General features: G+C 52.3%; 1 protein-coding gene across 5 annotated transcripts in view; it reads right to left on the bottom strand.

Moving 5' to 3' along the window:
• Ptprn2 (protein tyrosine phosphatase receptor type N2) overlaps positions 1–21,212 on the bottom strand; it is a 695,760-nt gene that overhangs the window by 30,019 nt on the left and 644,529 nt on the right. For all 5 annotated transcript variants that reach the window (XM_060388289.1, XM_060388288.1, XM_060388285.1 and 2 more), the window contains 2 exons: positions 19,367–19,440; positions 10,817–10,894 (listed from right to left, as the gene is read on the bottom strand). In XM_060388289.1, the coding sequence (XP_060244272.1) occupies positions 10,817–10,894; positions 19,367–19,440 (152 nt within the window). The remainder of the gene's footprint in view (positions 1–10,816; positions 10,895–19,366; positions 19,441–21,212) is intronic.

Genomic DNA, 21,212 nt, shown 5'->3' with positions numbered 1-21,212 from the left:
TGAAGTATTTACGAAAAAGCCCGAAAAGAAGTATGAATCACCCCCCAGCCCGCACACTCCTTTTCTCCTCAGTGCTGGGCCTGTGAGATGGAAATTCTGAGCCTGTTTCACACTGTGCGCCTTCCTACCTCTCCTCTGAATCAGGGCACCCATCACAGAACGATTTACTGTGCCTTTGCAAAGTGGCGGTGCTCATTGAAGCCATTACGAAAATGAGGAGAAACACAGATTTTATGAGTATAATAAAAATACAATGATCCAGACCATAAACCATCATCTAGCCCTCTGCCCATGCTGCCCGATGCCAAGCCCTTCCTTTGCCGAGTGGCCTCTGGTTGTCCGGCCTCTCTGATTGGTTGCATGCACAGAGCTTCCTTCCAGGGTGCCTGACTGGCTCTCTGAAGATTCGGTTAAGATTAACTCCAAATGAAACTTAATTTAAACAAACAATCTCAAAGGCCCCCTAGGGGATAATATTTCTTTTTAGGTCAGTGTGTATAAAAGCAAGGCGGGAATTTACCAAATCAGACAGATCGCAGTCCAACTGGGTGCTGCTTTCACAAGCTGCTGGTAGGCTTGATGGCATCTCCCCGTGTGCCTTCCTCAGCAGGAAGCCAGGGCCCTCACTGCCTGCCCCCAGCCTCCGTTTTCATCAACATTGTCTGCCGAGAATATGGCAAAAGATTTTAATTCAGATTTCAGGTGGGAATCTGGGGGTGCCGTAAGATTTCAGCCAAGTCAATTTCAATTTCTCCACATCTCTTCATCTTGGCAAGTTTCTGCAAACCATAGATCAATAGGATTTCTCATGTTTCTGGCACTTTCATTTGAGTACCAAAGAGCATAATATTTATGATCTCCGCAGCTGTGTGACACCCTAATTGAGCCTGTGAGGTGTGAGGCATGTGGCTGGACACCGCGGCTGAGGCAGGGCATCGGAGCATAGGCAGGAGGAGTGTTGTGGGTAAGTCATGGTGGTCGCGCCTGTGACTGCCTGTGCCTGCAGAGTCAGGGCGGACCACGGTTCTCGGGCAGTGAGCAGGGCTTCCCCCAGCGGATCGGAGTGAGTGTGCTGGGGAGGATGAGAAGGGAAGACGTCTTTGGTGCTGGGTCCCACACACGGGCTTCAGGTTATGGGCTGTGGTCCACGGAAGAGCTCCAGGGAGCCCATCTTTGTGCAATTGTCCCAAAGCAGTGTCTTCCCTGGAACCTGCCTTGAAGGCATAGGATGATCTGAGCACTGTCATCCTGCATGTCTGGGCACCAGGGTCCTGGAGTCTTCCTTTATGACTTCTTTCTCTGCCACAGACAAATGCCACCTGGTGGATCTTGGCATGAGCAGAGCTTATCAAACTCGATGCCAGTCCTGACCTGCTCTGCCCAGAGGTGCAGAAACTTCCAATGGCACTCAGTCCAGATGCCTTGCAGAGGGACCTTCTTTATGGTTGCTGAGCAACAAACGATGGAAAGACTCAAAAGAACTAACCTAGACCATTTATCTATTCAACATGAAATGTATTCTTTTGTTGCTATTTAGGCCAACTGAGTAAGTTTACTAGCATAGAAACCCATTTTGGCTTAAAACTCTGCTGTCCTTCAGTATAGGTTAACTATGTCCTTCCCAAAGGTCACATTGGAGTCACGTTAGAGTCCAGAAATTTTGTGCCTTCAACCTTGTCTGGAGATAAGATTGCTGTTGAAATACTGAACAGGGCAGACCCTGCCAAATGGGCCAAAGGAGAGCCCATCCTCCTTCCCCAGGACAGCAGGCTTATAGAGCGGGGGCTAGCAGGGAGTGGATACAGCTGCAGGACTGTGGGTGGGCTGGCCCAACCCCACAAGCCAAGCATGCTAGGAGCCTCAGGAGTTGTGGGCAGAGTTCTCCCCGAGCTTCAGAGACTGGTCTCGCCTGCGTTTTCACCCCCAGCTTCAGCCATCTGGAACCGTGAGAGAATGCTTCAGGCATTTTAACCCAGCTGGTTTGTGCCACTCTGCTTAGAGGTTATGCAAAAGAAAACACCCATGCTCCGTCACCCCACCCTCAACCTATCCCCAATGCTGGAGACTGCCAGCCCTGGTCAAATTCTGCCTAAAGCAGATGAAAAGAACTGTGTCTCCTCAAAGCCATTTGGAATGAGTTCATATTTAACTGGCAGAGGAAAACCAACCCAACTAACTGAGAATGGGCAAGGGGTCCAAACAGATACAGTCTCCAAGAAGGTGTGCAAATGATCAACAGGTCAGAAAAGATGTTAACATCATATGTAATCCGGAAAACGTGCAGCAAAGCCACAAGGAGGGTTAGCTCAGTGAAGCCGCCCTGGGCACACACGAACATCTGAGTTTAGATCTCCAGCACTCGTGGGAAGCCATGGCGGTGCTGGGAGGGCAGGACTGGCTGGGCCCCTGGAGCTCGCTGACTGGTCGACAGCAGGGACGCAGGGAGAGACCCTATCTCAGGAAATAACGTGGGGACAAACGGAGCAATGCTCTGGGCATTGCCCTCTCGTCTCTACGTGTGTACAGACGTGTTCCCTTACATAACAGAAGAGGAGCTTGAAAGTTGTATGTGGGAGGGGAGGGCATGAAGTAGATGAGTTCCTCAAAATATAAAAATGGTTCACCCTAAATCTGAGCCCTTCTGCCTCTGGAGACAAGATGAACAGGTTGGAACCTCCTGCTCAGGTCCCAATGGCCGAGGCATGGAATGGCAGCCACTCACAGCGAGTGGTAAAGGAAACAGCGCCATGGCACCCACGAGCCTCTCACTCACCCAGCATGCTCAAGGGCCAAACGCAAGAGCATTGGCAGCAGTGTTCTGGAGTGCAGAGTGTGTACATGTGTGTGTGAAGGGACGCTGGCCCCTGGGTGAACCTGCAGCTATAATGAGTAAATTCTGCAGATGGGGTGCTGACAGCCCATAATGCTACATACTGTGCTGTGGGCCCTGATGAGAGGCGTGCTGAGGCAGGATGGACAGCGAGTGGATGGACGCTATTTCATCTCGTTTCACTAGTCACACTGTGCGTACCTACAGTTTATACAACTAAAACCACGAGGAACACCAACACCAACACCAACACCACCTGCCAAAGCCCCATGAGAACAAGGTACAGGATGACCAAGCCTTCGCTCTAGGCAGCGTCCCTGGTTCCTCGGGCAGAAGAGGACTTCCTCTAGTCAGATCTCTCGTGAGGCACACTTCCTCTGGAGTTACCCCACACACATACCCAAATGCTCACGCTCTCCCACAGATGAGCTCCTAGCCTGCCATTTAGACTTTGCAGTCTGTGCTGACTTAAAAACCATGCAGCTTCCTCAGTACAGTGGGATGGAGACGCGGCTCTTGTGGAGGATTCAGCTCCTGGCATTTACGCAACTGCCTCTCCCTCCATTCCAGGGCTGCTGATGTCCCCGTCTGGCCTCTGCACGCAACACACCTGCTCCAGCACACACACAGACATGTGGGCAAACACTCCTGCATATACGATAAAGAAGGCGATCACGACAGCAGAGATTTGCCTCCAGAACGCACTCTAGTCAAAAAACAAAAACACCATGTGTTTGTGCAAAAAGAGGTAATTTAAGGGCAGGCCTGCTGGAGGTCCTCGGGAGTTGGCTCAGGACCTTTGTGGTGGATGCGCAGAGAACGGGCTTCTGAACTTTTAAGACAGGCGTGTTTGCATGTATGCGGAGGCTGTCTTCTCGGGAAGACCGCTTTTTCTCCTGAGAAAGCTGAGCACTTCTCAATCGTGACTGCACAACTCATGTGTGCCTTGAACAGCTTCTCACAGGCTGAGCTCAGCGAGGAAGATGCCGAGGAAATGAAGAGGGGACAACAGCAGAAGCCTTGGTCGCTGACGGCTCCTGGGGCTCAGCACGTCAAGGAAGAAACAACTTGTCTGTGACATGCTTTTGCACGGAGCCCGGTGCCCTGCATGTGTGCTCCCGGCCACAAGCCTCCTGCCTCGGTCTCCTCGGTGCTGGGGTTACAGGCGTGTGACACAATATCCAGATCTGATACGGCACTTAGCTTTTTATTACATTTGTTTATGTGATATGTGTGCACGCACATGCATGTGTGAATGCATGCGAATGCCACAGCACACACGTGATGCCAGAGGACATCTTGCAGAGTGAGCTCTCACCTTCCACCATGTGGGTCCCTGGGACTGAACTCAGGTCATCAGGCTTGGCAGCAAGCACCGCTACCCACTGAGCCATCTGGCCACTTCTCTGACGTCTTCTTAGTGAAGAAACGCACACGAGTGTGGTGTGTGCCTGCTTGGAGTCGATGCACAGAGGTGATAGAGCAGCTCACAGCAAGGGTTGCCCACAGCTGCTGAGCACAGCCCGTGCCGCCAGCCACAGGGATGCAGCCTGACGGTGGGTAGGGCGTGTGACACCTGTCTGGTACTTGCTTCCCCGGGGTAACGTCTTGGCCAAGGAAAAGAGAGAACATTAACATGAGGGATTGTCTTCACAGGAAACCCTCTAAGGGCTCTCGTGGACAGACGTGGCGGCCTGCCTGCTTGCTGAGCAGATTTTTCGTCTGGGGGTGAGCGCCACATCACTGAAGTGCGCTCGTAACACAGCAAGTCCCAGAAACTCGCATTCCGCTTATTTAGCCATGTGCATCCATTTGGGGCAGATTTATGGCGGCTTGTTGGCACAGGAGAGATGCTGCCTGGGGCTGCTTGCATCCGCGTCTCCAGTCTGCAGCCGGGAGTTGCGTGAACGTGTGGGGTTCGTCTTAGAGAGAAGGACCTCTGTTGGGTGCCATCCTGGCCTTTGTCTTCCTCCCCTTTCTTCTTTCTAAAATTAGAACTGGATATTACGTATACCTGGTCCAGGGGTGAAACAAGGGAGGAGAGGGAGGAAGAGAAGGGGAAAGAGGGAAACGGGAAGGAAGGGGGAAGAAGCAGGTGAAGAGAAGGAGGAAGAAAGGAGGGAATGGAAGGAAGATAGCAGGAGGAAAAGGAGGATGATGGAGAGGAGGCAGAGCAGAAAGGGTGATGGCTAGGCAGCCGTTAAGACACTCGAGAACTAGCCGACACTTTGAGTGCTGGTTAGCTTTGCTTGTCTGCCTGACACAGGGTAGAATCAGCTGGGAAGGGGGAAGCCCTCAAGGAGTCGTCCAGATCAGGCTGGCCTTGAGCACACCTGTGAGTTTTTTTGTTTGTTTTTTAACTGAGTTCATTGTGTTGGAATGGCCCACGCTGAGTGTGGAAGGCATGGTTTCCTGGTTTGGGAACTGAGCACTAGCGAATGGGCTTGCATTCACAGCTCTCTGCTCTTGGCTGCGGCTGTCATGTGACTGTTATGTGAAGCGAGCAGTTCTTACTGTCTGCCGAGGTGGCTTCCCTGCTCTGATGGGCTTCAGTCTCTAATGTAGCCAAAGAACCCTTTCTCCCTTAAATTGACCTCTCATGGTATTTTATCATATCAGCAAGGGGGGGGGGTAAGCTGAGATTCATAAATACCTGTTAAAAACAAACTCAGTCTAATTCAAATGTTTGCATGACTCAGGGAACGGATGTGTCATTTCTTACTGTGAAGGCCACCAGCCATGATCATGGACACACTTCCTAGATCAAGCCCAGATTTAGACTGGGGACTCTGTAGAGTTTATTGTTGTTATTTGTTTGTTTGCTGGTTTTCACTTTTAAAAGGTTGTAAATACGTGCATCCAAAACCCAGGAGAGGAAACACTGGAATTCGATGTTCTGGAATATTGTTTTCCACTGAACTGTCCTCATTTTTGTCTCCTTTTGAGTTCCTCAGATGGTGTCCGCAGTGGGCCACTCTGTGCACATTGGCCCCAGTCTCAACACTGAGGCAGCAGAATCAGGGTCCTTCTGGTCACCAGCAACTGAGAGTAGACACGGATGACTGCTCTCCATGAGTGTCTGGAGTTAAAGGGACCTGGGCACATGAGTCCTCCTGGAATCATGCCATGTCAGAAAGTCTGCTTCCAAGCCCCACTCATGAGGAGTGCTGGATTGAGGACAGAGCTTACGGATAGAGCCAGGCCTGTCCTGGAGACACAGTACTGTGGGGATGAGTCTGCATGGCAGCCAGAGGCCGAGAGAGCGCAGGACTTAACAGCCAGGGATGGAAATGGTTTTGATTACTTGGTTAGGAGCCATCACTGAGGTACGTCGGGTTTGTGTCTGAAAGACTGAAGGTCTGGCTCTTGGTGGCAGAGGTTAAATGTAGCCTGGCTGGAGAAGGGGCACCCTGGGAATGGGGTGCTACCGCTGGCGGCCAGACAGCAGACAGCAGCCTGGGCTGTGGGCGGCTTATACACTGGTGATCAGCCTTCTCCACACGGCTGCAATCCCCACGGTCCCTTGCGAAGGTTTCTATTGTGACCGTGGCCTCTAGCAGTGCTCAGGATGGGCCAAGGAGGACGCGACAAGGTGCACCAGGGGCCAGGGGCGGGAGCTGACTGCATACTTGCCACCCTCAGTTGTCCAGTGAGCATGTATGGCCATCTCTGTCCATGAAGACTGTCCTGCCTGTTGTGGGCTCCTAGCAGGCCTGTGGGGGCACTGGCTCTGTAGGTTGCTCTGTACTCACGGAGACCCGTGCCCTTTCTACCATTCACTCTTCTCTCACTCATGAAGAACGTGACTCTCCACGCCTGTAGGGGACTAATCACTGCTTCTTAAACACTTGGCTCTTTGATGCCAAGAGTCAGCACAGCAGAATCTCTACCTTCCTCTCCTCCCCTTAAAGATGTGTTCACCAGGAACACCCATCCCACCCCTAGGGCCCTTGCACTTGCAGGAAGCATGGTGTGATAAAAATACACTTGCAAGTCATAGGGTCTGGATTTAGAATGTGTTCTGTCCTAGCCAACTTGTGGCCCTGGCAGGTCCTTACGTGGTTTTAGAGCCTCTGCTTCTCTTTGATAGAGTCAGACTTGTCCATATTTCCAACTGTAGAAAAATAAGCATAATGCACAACTGCTTCTCAGTGCTGAGCTCAGAGGCAGACCACACCTCTGCGCCACAGGGCGGCCCTTGCTAACGTCCATCTCTTCAGCATTCCCACCCTCCCAAGGTGAGGCACTGTGTCCATTACACGGATTCTTCTCCCCCATGCTCGTGCACCTGTGGCTCTGCTTCCTGCATGTGACAAGAACAACTTGTGAGCATCCCAGGCACTGTTGCATGGAGCTTGTGCTATATCCCTGCAGGGTGGCTAGGTGGTCACACGTGCCCCAGGGGGTAAGTGGGAGCACCTTGTAGACTGAAGAATCTTTTCTAGAGAAAAATCCTAGGGCCTTATGTCCTAGGTGCAGAGACCAGAGCAATGGAGCCGTTTCCCTCCTTTTTAGGTATTTATGTCCTCCAAAGAGCTGCAGGCATGGATCTGCAGGTGTCAGAAGGGGAAGCCTCCAGTGTCACAGACAGGGACATGAGGAATTGTGCTGGTCTAGGAATTATTGCAGTAGTCTTCAATGAAACACCACCGATAAATACTCCCACTCAAGAATCACAGCGCTTCCAAGGTTAGAGGACCAGATCCCCCCTGCCACAGTCGTCCAGGACACGCTGGCGTCAGCTGTGATAGTGGCACAGAGTGGAGCCCACATGTGGCCCTGGGAGGAGCCAGGAACCCTCTCCTGGTGGTTCCCTTTCCCTCTGTGGCTTTAGAACACGTTGCCATCCTGGCTGCTTCCATGAATTACCTGGTGCATGCTACTTCCATTTTTCAATGGTAGGAAACGTGGTCCCGGAAGCAGACACAAAGTTCAGACATGGTTTGAGCAAGGCGGAGGAGAGAGGAAGGATGATTATGGCCTGCTCGTGATGAAATGTCCCCGTTTCGCATGCTGGGTGTTTTTCCTTTAATATATATATATATATATATATATATATATATATATATATATATATATATATATATATTTTTTTTTTTTTTTTTTTTTTTTTTTTTTCGAGAAAAGGTCGCACTCTGCTGCCCAGGCTGGCCTTGAAATTGCCACTGTCCTGTCTCAGCTTCCCACGTGCTGAGATCACAGAGGCCTGTCATTGCAGCCAGTCTACTGTTTGCCTTGTTCCAAATGTTTGCTCTTCGAGAAAAATTCACTGCTGAAGCCTTACTCAGTCTCCTGCTGAGGAAGCTCTGGGTGCTTCTGGGAAGGGTTAACTTGAGGCTCTCAGCACCAGGCAGCAGCCCACGCTCTCTGTTGCAGGTTTTCCAGGTATGGGCTTGACCAACTGCAGAATGAAAATACTTGGAGAAACTCTGTTCCTGTCCTGCAGAGGCCAATATTTTCATCATCTCTCCACACAGCACAGTTTAGCAAGTGCACACAGCATGGCTGCAGCTAGGTGAGTGACCTGCCAGTGTGTGAGGATGGAGCCAGTGAACTCCTCAGAGAGTCCAGAGGGCAGATGGTGCCTCTTGGGTCCAGCCAGAACCTTCAAATATGGCCTCACCTAACAACAGCGCCTGTGCCAGGTGCAGTGACACAGGCCTGCGATGCCAGCGTTTGGGAGGTGGAGGCAAGAAGAGCAGGAGTTGAAGGCCAGCCTGGCCTGCACAGTGATCTCCAGTGAAGCCACAGTGCTCAGGATAGACTATGACACCGTCGCCTGGGGTTCGAATTAGAAGAGGACTCTGACATGAAGAGGGAAGGCCACGAAGGCGTGGAGATGGGGATGGGCTGCAAACAGCTCGAGCGTCCCAAGCAGAGCCTCACTTATGAGAGGCACGGGGCCAGTCCACTATGGCGTGGACTTCCTGCCATCAGGGCCGACAGTGACTCCTCTGTCTGTGCTGCCGGCTCACTGTGTGTAGTCACAGCAGCAGTAAGGAAGGACTGCAGCCCCGCCATGCTCCCTTCTTGGTTATTCGGACCAATCCACCTTAGCCTTTCCCGTGACAATCCCCTCCGGGCCCTCGCTGAAGCCATGCCCAGGAGGTACTGGTCGGCACTGGCTTTCTTGAAGATGAGCTTTATGGTGCAACTTTCTGTAACAACATCTCTAGTTCCTTGGTCAAAAACCTTGTTCTGTTCAAGTCCAGAGTGCAAATGTGCAAAGAAGGAGGGGAGCCATCTTCAGCCTGTGGTCTGCTGCCCTAAGCCTCCACTGCACAGGGACTTTTAGCCCTATGAACTGTGCACACGTCTGTGAGAGGCTTTCTGTCCCGAGAGGACTTTTAGACGCTGGTATGCTGTGTATGCTGCTCAGCCGGCAGCAAAGATAGCCAACTGTTCATTTGTGCTTTTATGAATACAAAGCTGAAACTGGAGGCAGATAGTGAGGAAGAGCTGTGCTGTGTGGGTGTAAGTGCCACACACACACACACACACACACACACACACACACACCATCTGTAGGTGTTAGCAAGCTAGCGCCCCTCTTCTCTGTCTGCTTCTGATGCAGCTCCTAGCTCCTAGGAGCTCCGGACATCTCTCCACACGCCCGTCCACTTGGTGGGAGTCGGTGGGGCTGGGAGCCTGTGGGCACGCTTGCCCTGGGGACGCAGAATGTTCTTTGTCTTTCTTCCTGGGCATGGCTTGGGCAGGTAGATGGACAACGTACTTCAAGAAGACAGAAGTGGGGGTTCCGTACTTGCCTTGTAAAGATGATGGGCCGCAATCCTTGCGTTTGGACGGTTTTGTTTTGGGCCGGGAAACTCTTGTGGGCTTAACACGGAAGCAAGCTAAGTGTTCTCTGGGTTTAGGGACAGCAATGCGCTCCATACCAACCTCACACACAGGTCACTAGTTCCTGCCACACTCAGGAGCGACTGTGGTGCGGCTCAGGGGCCTTTTCCCGATGGCACGAGGAGGGCAGATGGAAGCGGCAGGCGGCCACATCGCTGTCTCCTGCTCAGCCCCCCTGCACCTGGCTGCTGAGTCTTGCCCACAAAGTAGGTGCTGAAGCTTGAGCCTCAGTGTGTGTGGCACTCTCCCCGGCCCCTTCCTTTGCCTTTCCTTTTCACGCGAGGTCGTGAAAGGAAACAGCGGAAGTCTGGAATGCCAGCCGATCTGCTGACCCATGCACACTAGTCCCTGTTTTGTGGGTTAGCGAACCGGGAGGCGGTCAGCGGTCCTGGGTAGTTTGGTCTCGGGATAGCTCACTATTGCGGCTCCATGGCTGACAGGGGGCACACTGCCCGCCTTTCTCCCCGGGGCTCCTGCAGCACACCCAGCAGTGCGTGCTTTCCTGCCTCTGTCCCTGCAAGCTGACAACGGAGCCCAATAGTCCAGGGTGACCCACCATACCACCCTCTCCAAACCCGCCATGTCCCTCCCTGACTCTAGTCCCGTGTGTCCTGGCTAGGGAGGGCACTGCTGGCCCAGCCGAGGCCGCCCTCATTTGTCCGTGCTGGAGCTACCAAGTCCGGGCCTCCTGCTGGCAGATGCAGGATTGTGCTGCTGAAGAGGCCAGGATGGCCTCTAAAATATAAAATTAAAAACCCTCGAAGAAGATATATTTGAGCACAGTTTTTTTCACCTTCATAAAAACAAAACAATAGATAAAAATAAACACATTCTCACCTTCATAAAAATTAAAAATAACGGCACACTTGGAAAGAATCATGTAAATGTGTATTAATTTCACTTCCTTATCTTTTATAAAGTTAAATTGTAATACGGCTAAGAGCAAAAGTCTTTAAGATTTTAAACCTGTCAGAGGAGAAAATAAAGAGCTGATATAAATTCTGAAGTAATTTCTGAAAAGCACCATAAACGGGACTGAGCTTGTTTCGTGGAATCCAATCTATTAATTTACGGACAACTCACTAACGATTTATCTTTAGAAAAGATGGTGAAAGAAAGAGGGTTCACCTGCCAGAAGTCAGCCACGGTGGTGGGCAGTGGGCCCTGGGTGGCGATGTACGCAGGCTTCCTCGGGTCATGGTCCATCTGTGGGAACAAGAGAGTGCACACAGGATCAATTACACAGGCTGGAGGGCATGAGGGCACAGGCCAGCACCGCTCGCACCCGAGGCCACTGACACCACACCCATCACCATAAAACAGGTGCATGGAAGCCAGGAAGTCGCCACTCAAGGAGCCCTTCAGCCTGGCGTTCTAGAGTGGTGCATGTGAGGGAGACCTGAGCGAGCGAGCAGAGCCAGGCTGCCGGGCAAGCCCTTTCAGGACACAATCAGCGCCCCCCGTGGCTGGGCTTGAGCTGCTAGCAGTGGGCCATGCCCATACGCAGTGGACAAGTGCTCGGGTCTTGGAGGAGTGAACACCTGAAGACGCCCAGCTGACAAGCTCATTCATGTCGGTGTTTTGTTCATCTTGGGAAGGATGCACGCAGCCGGCCGCCTGGCCTGGGTCGCTGGCCTGTGTGTCCCCGCAGGTGTGTCTGCCTGGAAGTGTGCATGTGTGTGTCCATCTGTGTGTCTGTAAGTATGTGTGTGAATATGTGTCTGTATGTCTATGGATTGTGTCTGTCTGCATGTTTGTGTCTCTTTGTGTCTAACGTGTCTGTCTGTATATGTGTCTTTGCATGTGTATATGTGTGTCTGTAGTATGTCTCTGTATATGTATCTGTATGTGTATGTAGGTCTGTGGGTGTGTGTTGGCATCTCTGTGTGTTTCCATGTGTGCATTCCACCTGTGTATCTGTGTGTGCATTCCATCTGTGTGTCTCCCTGTGTGCATTCTATCTGTGTCTGTGTGCATTCCATCTGTGTGTCTGTGTGCATTCCATCTGTGTGTCTGTGTGCATTCCATCTGTGTGTGTGTGCATTCCATCTGTGTGTGTGCATTCCATCTGTGTGTCTGTGTGCATTCCATCTGTGTGTCTGTGTGCATTCCATCTGTGTGTTTGTGTGCATTCCATCTGTGTCTGTGTGTGCATTCCATCTGTGTGTCTCCCTGTGTGCATTCCATCTGTGTCTGTGTGCATTCCATCTGTGTGTCTGTGTGCATTCCATCTGTGTGTCTGTGTGCATTCCATCTGTGTGTCTGTGTGCATTCCATCTGTGTGTCTCCCTGTGTGCATTCCATCTGTGTGTCTGTGTGCATTCCATCTGTGTGTCTGTGTGCATTCCATCTGTGTGTCTGTGTGCATGCCATCTGTGTGTCTGTGTGCATTCCATCTGTGTGTCTGTGTGCATTCCATCTGTGTGTCTCCCTGTGTGCATTCCATCTGTGTGTCTGTGTGCATTCCATCTGTGTCTGTGTGTGTGCATTCCATCTGTGTGTCTCCCTGTGTGCAATCTATCTGTGTCTGTGTGTGCATTCCATCTGTGTGTCTCCCTGTGTGCATTCTATCTGTGTCTGTGTGCATTCCATCTGTGTGTGTGCATTCCATCTGTGTGTCTGTGTGCATTCCATCTGTGTGTCTGTGTGCATTCCATCTGTGTGTCTGTGTGCATTCTATCTGTGTGTCTGTGTGTGTGCATTCCATCTGTGTGTCTCCCTGTGTGCATTCTATCTGTGTCTGTGTGCATTCCATCTGTGTGTGTGCAATCTATCTGTGTGTCTGTGTGCATTCCATCTGTGTGTCTGTGTGCATTCCATCTGTGTGTCTGTGTGTGCATTCCATCTGTGTGTCTGTGTGTGCATTCCATCTGTGTGTCTCCCTGTGTGCATTCTGTGTCTGTGTGCATTCCATCTGTGTGTCTGTGTGCATTCCATCTGTGTGTCTGTGTGCATTCCATCTGTGTCTGTGTGTGCATTCCGTCTGTGTGTCTCCCTGTGTGCATTCCATCTGTGTGTCTGTGTGCATTCCATCTGTGTGTCTGTGTGCATTCCATCTGTGTGTCTGTGTGCATCCCATCTGTGTGTCTGTGTGCATTCCATCTGTGTGTCTGTGTGCATTCCATCTGTGTGTCTGTGTGTGTGCATTCCATCTGTGTGTCTGTGTGCATTCCATCTGTGTGCCTGTGTGCATTCCATCTGTGTGTCTGTGTGCATGCCATCTGTGTGTCTGTGTGTGTGCATTCCATCTGTGTGTCTGTGTGTATTCCATCTGTGCATCTCCATGTGCATTCACAGGCATCTCACGCACAAGACCCAGCTTCCGTAAGTTCAGCTCTGTCTCATCTCTTCCCTGTTGGGGCGAGTCACTCAGTTGGGCCTTGCTTGCTCCTGTCGGGGAGCTGATCATAGCAGACCTTAACTGCAGTGGCCAACCTGAGACTGACTCTTCGGGGAAGAGTGGAATGTGAACACCAGAGCAAAGCATTTCGCGATGAATGGGTCCCAGGGTCCCTGCAGGATAGTAGCAAGTCAGGGGGCCTGGGCGTTGCAGAGCAATTCTGTCCCTTTCCAAGGGACCCGCAGACCAGGCCCAGGGAAGAACAGCAGGACAGTGCCAGGAGATAGAGTCTAGTCAGGACAGATGCTCAGTTTGACCCACCCTGTCCTCGACAAGCCCAAAGGTGGCACTGATAGCTAAAGTAACTGTAGCTCAGGGGCACAGCACTTGCCTCGAATATGAGGCCCGAGTGTGAATGCCAGCATGCACGCACATGCACACACACACACTACCAGCATGCACACACACACACACACAAAGCTGGGGGGGCTGCATTTAAAAAGTAAGTGTTGACCATTCATTTCTCAGCACAACAGAAAAGAAAGACTCTTACACACATGCTCAGTGTGGAGGCCTGAAGAGGAGCCCCAGAGCGCACGCCAGCCTGTGAGTACTCTGGGGATGATGCCTGTCAGCACAGAAAGGTGTTGGATGCACCTTGTAATTACGTGAGCAAGAAAGGGACTAGAGCACAGAGCAGCTGTGCAAGTTATTTTAACAGAACAGCACGGGTGCTGGCTGGTGGGGGCGGGAGCTTCTAATTTCATGATTCATAATTAAAACTGGACCTCGTTTTGAGATTCACAATGTGCACAATACAGGTAAAATTATGTCGCTCTCCCTGAAAGCCCCAATTAAGATGTTTCAGCAGAAAAACGTTTCGCAGAAATGAGGAGTTTTGATTTTTCAAAATATGCATTTGCTGGGGTGACAGCTATTTACAGAGGCCCCGTCTCCCGGCAAACAGCAATGCGGAGGGACCCCACCCCTTCTCCAGTGTGATTTCTTTTGCCCAAAACAACATTGACTACAACACATTTAAAATCTGTGACATGTTCAAGCTACCAATTTAGCTGTTTTCAGGATAAGAAACGGGAGATCAAAAGGAAAGATATGGACAGCATTTCAGGAGGGCAGATGTGTCCATGTGCATCATGGTTCTCAATCATCATTTCAAAATGACCTAACCCCATCAAACCTGCTCAGACTCCAGGCAGGAGTGAAGGGAGCCAAGGGTGGGCAGGCGGCTCAGAGGCATCCAGAGAGGAGGCTGCTGGGACAGGACTCGGGGCAGGAGATGTGCAGAGGGCTCTGCCTTCCCTGGACTGTCACAACAAGCACTGCGCGCGCGCGCGCACGCACACACACACACACACACACACACACACACACACACATGTGAGGCAGTAGGAAGCCCTCCCTGGTCTGGTTCCACCTTTGAATAGAAGTGAGGCCAAAATTCACTCAGACAGACAGAAGTGTTAGCACATCTGAGTGTCCAGGGCCGGGCAGCCACGTGTGGAGTCTATGTGGCGAGTCTATGACTGGGACTCTCTTCTCTAGGACACCTGGATGACAGGCCTGCCACGGTGGGCAAAGAGCGTGGCGTCCACTCCAGCACCCTCTAACCTCCAAGGCTGTCTCCCTCTTTCCTCCACATTGCTGTCCCATGAGCAGAATCGTGGCTCCACACACAAAGTCCTGAGGTCTCTGGGTCTGACCCTGTGGTGTGCACACTCGGGGAGGGGCTGTGCTGGACACCGACTTCTGTCACGTTGTCAACGGAAACTCCGGGGCACCAGTGAAGCCTGCAGTGTGCCGAGGAGTGTGTCGCACTCTGAGGTGCCACACAGGAAGCTGCAGGACACACCTACACTTCCTGTGGAGCCTTTGCTCTGCCGCTCTGAGTGTGACCCTCGCTTCCACTGGTGAGCTAAGATACTGGCCAGGCAGCAGTGTCATCAGCCCTGTGTCCCCTCGGGGGCTTCCTCCCTGTGCTCAGGGAGATCAGCACAGCAGACACTCCAAGGAGACTCATTCCAGCGACCTCACAGAAACCAAGTCAGAAGGCCGAAGGACCTCAGTGTGCGAGCGTAAGGGAAGGCCGATCGCCTGTGCCGAACACCGCCCGCTCTGGGCTGAGTCTCAGGGCGCTAGCACAACACGGCGTGGGAGTCCACACATTTCCACACTCAGGACTTGAAGAAGCCAGTGTCTTGCTGGTAAACACGGATGACAACTGTTAGATCTGTGAGTGACCGGCTTCACCGGCACTAAAGCCCTCAGCCATGTCCCAAACAAAGCGGAATTTAAAAATAGAGCACCCAGGAGTGGTACAGCTGGATCTCGAGGAAGCACTATTCCTAATTGTCTGAGAAAGTGCGAGATTGATTTCCAAAGTGGTTGTACAACTTTACAGTCCTACCAGCAGTGGAGGAGGGTTCCCCTTTCTTCACATCCTCTCCAGCACGTTTTGTCATTTGAGTTTTTTGATCTTAGCCATTCTGATGGGCGTAAGGTGAAATCTCAGGGTTGTTTTGATTTGCCTTTCTCTGATGACTAAGGACCTTGAGCATTCTTTAAGTGTTTCTCTGCCATTCGATATTCCTCTACAGAGAATTCTCTGTTTAGCTCTGTACCCATTTTTAATTGGATTATTTGGTTTGTTGGTGTCTAATTTCTTGAGTTCTTGATATATTCTGGATATTAGCTCTCTGTCAGATATAGGGTTGGTGAAGATCCCAGTCTGTAGGCTGTCCTTTTGTTCTGATGACAGTGTCCTTTGCTTTACAGAGACTTTTGCGTTTCAAGAGGTCCCCCTCCTGAGCATATACCCAAAAGGTGTGCTACCATACCACAAGGTCTTTTGCTCAGCCATGTTCATAGCAGCTTTATTAACAACAGCCAGAAACTGGAAACAATCCAGATGTCCCTCAACTTAAGAATGGATAAAGAAATTGTGCCACATTTATACAATAGAATACTACTCGGCCATTAAAAACAATGAAATCATGAAACTTGCAGGCAAATGGATGGAACTATAAAACATTATCCTGAGTGAGGCAACACAGACCCAAAGACACACATGGTATATACTCACTTATAAGTGGATTTAAGTCATATAGTACAAGATAGATATACTACAGTGCACAGACCCCACGAAGATACGTCCAATGGGCATCTTAGGCCTCTTAGGGCCACAAGTTAGGGGAGTTGGGTATATCTCTGACACAGACTGTGTTGCCTGCTTTTTGATCACTCCCCTCTGATAGGACTTCTCACAGGGGAAGAAGAGGAACTCAGTCCTCATGTGAATAGATGAGCTGTGATGTCTGTGTATGAGGGCTCCCCTATTCTGAGGAATAAGGAAGAGGGGATGAAGGAGGGAGGGTGGGACTGGGGGGAGACGGAGGGAGGAGCCTATGACCAAGATGTAACTTGAATTAATTAATAAAATAATAGAGCACCCAACATTCAAAGTCAGAGGCCTGGGAGAGCTTTAGAGGAGGGAGGCAGGAGGAGGAAGAATGAGAAGGGAGGAGGGAGGCGGGAGGAGGGAAGAGGGAGGAGGAGGAACACTGCTGCCCTAGTGAGGAAGTGTCTGCTCTAGGCTGTCCTGGGAAGACCTAGCCGGCTTTGGAGAGGGTGTTGGAAGTGTACAGAGCATGTGTACTCTGAGGCCCCTGTTGCCTTACAGCTCTGATGAGAGGCAAGTTTCACAGAATTACTTTTCCTGCTTGGCTTTTCAAGGCAGGGTTTTTCTGTGTAGCCCTGGCTGTGTTGGAACTCTATGTGTAGAGCCAGGAAAGCAGTGATCTGCCTGCCTCTGCCTTCAGCTGCTGGGACTGGCTTAAAGGGCTGTGCCAACTTGCACGGCCAGCATGCTTTCTTAAAAGCCAACATGACAGGCTTGTCCTGATCAAGTGTTCACCCATCCTGGGTACTTGTGCCTTGAAACCAAGCAGCACTGTTCAAGGCACTTTCTTACTCCAAGTGCAAACTCATTTAACACTGATGTACACCAAACTCATAAGCAGGCCTGTTTGGCTGAACATTTTCTGAGAAACCCAATTGTCCCCACACTTGGCCAATTTCTTAGAACTTCTGCCCACCTTTTCTGGGTTCCATCCTGTCCTGACTTAAATTAGTTAAACTCATTCGAACGAAAACATTCCTTTTCCTCCTGTTGCTGACACGGTAGGAGGAAAGGCCGAGCTTGTTTCTTGGTGCTGCTGGGAGCCTTGGGCTGGTCTGGTAGCACACGGAGCAGTTCTCTGCACCACAGCCACGTGGGTGTCCACCCCTCGACTGGAGGTCTCCCGAGCAGCTCAGCCTGGTGCTTGGAGAGCCCCACCCCTCTCTCTCAAGCAGCACTTGGGATGGCGGGATCCCCATTTACTCTCATGACCCTGATTAAAGGCAAGGGTTGCTCCTTGTTTACCACCAGGAGACTTCCCTGAGATTTAATGAGTAGGCACAGGCCTAGTTATCATAGTCTTGTGTGGTACAGCCGGGCGGCTGCAGTGCGGCTGAAAGCTGCTCGGTCATGGCTGCCACGAAGGTCACTGTCAGGGTTCCTCCCGTTATCTCAGAGAAAATGCACCATCAGTTTCTTCTGTCTCAATCAAAATTTAGGGAGAAAGAAGGAGTTTACTCTGAAGCAAAGGGGAGGGGAAGGTTACCAGAACATTGCCTTTCCGCCTCCCCTTCTGAGCTGAAGCTGTGGGCAGCAAGCTGGGAGGTCACCCCCGAAAGACCCCGTGGAGTCCCTTGCCACCACTCCTGGGGATCCTGGGGATCCGTGACCGTGGGCCCGGGTGGTGTCACTGTGGAGACACAGCTCCCACACTGAGGCAGGGCTTCAGCCTGAACCCCGGCCTGTCACACACTGACACTCTGACGGCTGAGTGTGCTGCGGCACGTGCTCTTGACGTTCAGACTTGAAAAAGGCCACCACTTCCCTCCTGGCTTTCCCATCCATTCTTTTCAGGAAGTAGGGATGGGGCAGGACGAAACCTGCTTCGGCTGGTTCCGAGCGGCTGTCTCCTGTCAGCTTCCATCGCCATCCCGTAGATCCCGAGCATTTACAAATCAGAAGTCGCGCTCAGCTCAGGAGTCAGCGAGCGAGGCTCAGGCCGCAGCCGAGGCAGTCCTGCAAAGGAAGACTGGTGAGCACGTCCAGCTGAGAAGTGCTGAAGCAGAAGAGCCCCGGCTTCAGAGTGCACCCCTGCTGGGGTAGTGGCACAGGTGTAACCACAAGGCTGGGGCCGTCATTCAGTTCACCACCCTCAGATACTTGTGCTCACTGTGTGGGCTGTGAGGGGTCAGGAAGTGGGATGGGCCACGCAGGCTGGAGTCCGTCAGCAGCCCTCCCCACGACGTGCTGGACATGCTCTCAGAGGAGGCCTCCTGTTGGAGGCCTGGAAAGGGCCTAGGGTGTGATGCTCCAAGGTTATGACGTGGAGATAACCCGTGCTCTTTACTCCTCCGTGCTGGGGGCATCTTGTCAGAAAACGCTGTGTGCTGCAGGCCCTGTTTGGTGACTGCAAGCTTCGGAGCTGAAGTGAGATTCCTGATACTTTCCAACTGAGGAAGCTCCCGATGTGGAAAACGCTGCTTCTGTTATGGATCCACACGACAAAGCCTCGAGCTTCGGCGAGCATGCCTCTAACCATGGTCCATGGCTCTGTGTGCCTTCGGCTCTTCCACCCACCTCATCCCGGCTCCACTGTGGAAGCCAGCTCAGCTCCCGCTGACACCCCACCTTCTGGCGCCTCCACTACTGTTTTCCCTCTCTCCTCGGTCAGGGCTTAGCTGCCACATCAGAGGCCAGAGACAAGAACATCCATCCTGTGCCTAAAGATGTGCCACCAGGAGAGCACAGTGTCACTAGGAGCGGGAGGAGCCATCGAATTTGGGGCCAGTCCTCACGGTGTGGGTGAAGCTGCCATGCCACCGGACATGCAAATTTGCTGCCTCTCTGCTCCTCCAGTACCCTGGGCCTGATGATACAGCCACCCCCAGTCAATGTTCGCTCTGTATGAAAGGGACGCGGGACAATGCAGAAGCCTAAGGAGAGGCCACTGTTCCATCCTGCCTCAGTGACATGTGATACCTGGATCGGGAGTTCTGAACCCCATGTGACACAGAGCAGGAATCATTCCGAGCCACAGTCCGTGTCAGGAAACTGCCCAGCACCCGATCTGCACCGGCCCTGCAGGCCAACCCTGACAGTGTAGACACAGAGACTGGGGCCAAGTGCTTCACTAGTCCGCAAGCCAGACTGACCCAGAACCCGGGGAACAGCCCGTGTCCCCTCCCAGGGACCTTGTACTTACGATGGGGCTGGCGTTGATGTAGTCTGAACTGCTGTGGCTATTCTCAGACTTCAGCAGGATCCTCGAGTGGTCATCTGCAAGCAAGCCGAGAGTGGGGTTAAACTCCTGCCCAGCCCGCCAGCTGCGGGAGCCAATCACTGCCCAGGCGGCCTCGAGGCTCGCCCCGGCCCTTCTCAGCTCTGTGTACCCCGTACAGTGTGGGCCTTCCCCGGCCCTTCTCAGCTCTGTGTACCCCGTACAGTGTGGGCCTTCCCCGGCCCTTCTCAGCTCTGTGTACCCCGTACAGTGTGGGCCTTCCCCGGCCCTTCTCAGCTCTGTGTACCCCGTACAGTGTGGGCCTTCCCCGGCCCTGTGTAGGAGTCTCTTGTATAAGGGCATATGCAGGGTGCATGTGCAAAGGCCCAGGACCTCTCATTTGGCAGTATTCAGACTCCTTTGCAGTTTTCCCATGCGGAGCCCAGACGCCATGTTTATCTTCTGTGCAGCATTGACCAAGCACCGGCCTTTCAGGGACAGACACCTCTGCCAGCCTACAGCAAACAAACACGCCGTGAACACTAACAGGAAGGCCACCAGCCGAAATGGAAGAGTTGCTGATAAATCGCTAAAGCTCGCCATTGTTACAAGTTAGTCTCAAAAGTAAGGGCCAAAGAAAATGCAGAAACACGTCCACTGTCAGAACAGGATGTGCCGGAAGTGCGGAGTCCACCTAGACACAGAGCAAACCGCCCTGCCTGCGGGGATCCTCTGTGCCCTTGGCACAGGTGTGTATGCGGGCACCGAGGAAGGCTGTGTGCTGCCCGAGAGTGCCAGCCCGTGTGGGCCCGGTTCCTCCTCCAGGGGCAAGCTCAGCAGCCTCCCAATCCCAACCAGTGCTCTCCCCGCAGGGAAGGCTTTGCTCTTGGGGAGACAGCCGTCTGGACTTGGAGGCCCAAAGCCTTCCTCAGGTAGGTCCCATCCTGCGGAAGGTGGCTCTTGGGTACGGGAGCTGCCCGGTTGCACCAACACTTGGGAACTTCTTTTTTTCACTTACGTTTCTGTAATTTCATTCTGAGAAAGGGCCTCACTGTGCAGCTCTGGCTGTCTGGACTCGCTCTGTAGACCAGGCTGGCCTCACACTCACAGAGGCCCGCCTGCCTTGCCTCACAAGTGAGGGCACTAGAGGTGTGCACACCATGTCCAGCTCTGCAAGGATTTCATCAATCTTGAAGATTTTCCTTAAAAATCCTGTCTGCCTGTGTTCGTGTGTGCCTTAAAAATGGTTTCTGCGCACATGTATGTGTGTGTGGATACCTTTGCCGTGAAGCATGCGTAGAGCGGGAATGTTGTGCAGTTGGCTCTCTCCTTCCACCTTTAATGCAGGCGGGGGCTGAGGACTGAGTCATGTTCTCAGGCTTGCACAGCGAGCATTTAACCCAGAGCCAGCTTAGTCCTCAGTCACCAAGTAGTTTTAATTCTGTGGGTCTTTGTACGGGTGCTCGTGTGAGCACAGGTATCTGTCGAATCCAAGGCCGCATACATGCGAGGCAAGCATTCTGTGAGCTGAGCTGACATCCCCCAGCCATGACTAAAGACGACAACAAAGAGAACAACAGAGCCACAGCAGGCGCTGGAGCGATGGCACAGGAGCCCGGCTGTGCGTCTGCTCTTGGACACCCTGAGCATCCACAGTGTTGGCCCGTGGCGGCCCGTAATTCCAGGTCCTGGGAACCTGGTGCTCTCGCTGCTGGCCGCTGAGGGAAGCCGCACGTGTGCACGTCCCCTCACACGCAGACACGCATGCAGGCGTGAAATTTAAAACCACCACCTCCGCGTTCAAGGGCTGGGGAGGTCGACCTGGAGGAGA

This window comes from Meriones unguiculatus, chromosome 7, assembly GCF_030254825.1.
Source record: "Meriones unguiculatus strain TT.TT164.6M chromosome 7, Bangor_MerUng_6.1, whole genome shotgun sequence".
NCBI lineage: Eukaryota > Metazoa > Chordata > Mammalia > Rodentia > Muridae > Meriones > Meriones unguiculatus.
Note: the sequence above shows the minus strand (reverse complement) of the source record. Positions and strands in the feature narration are given on the sequence as shown.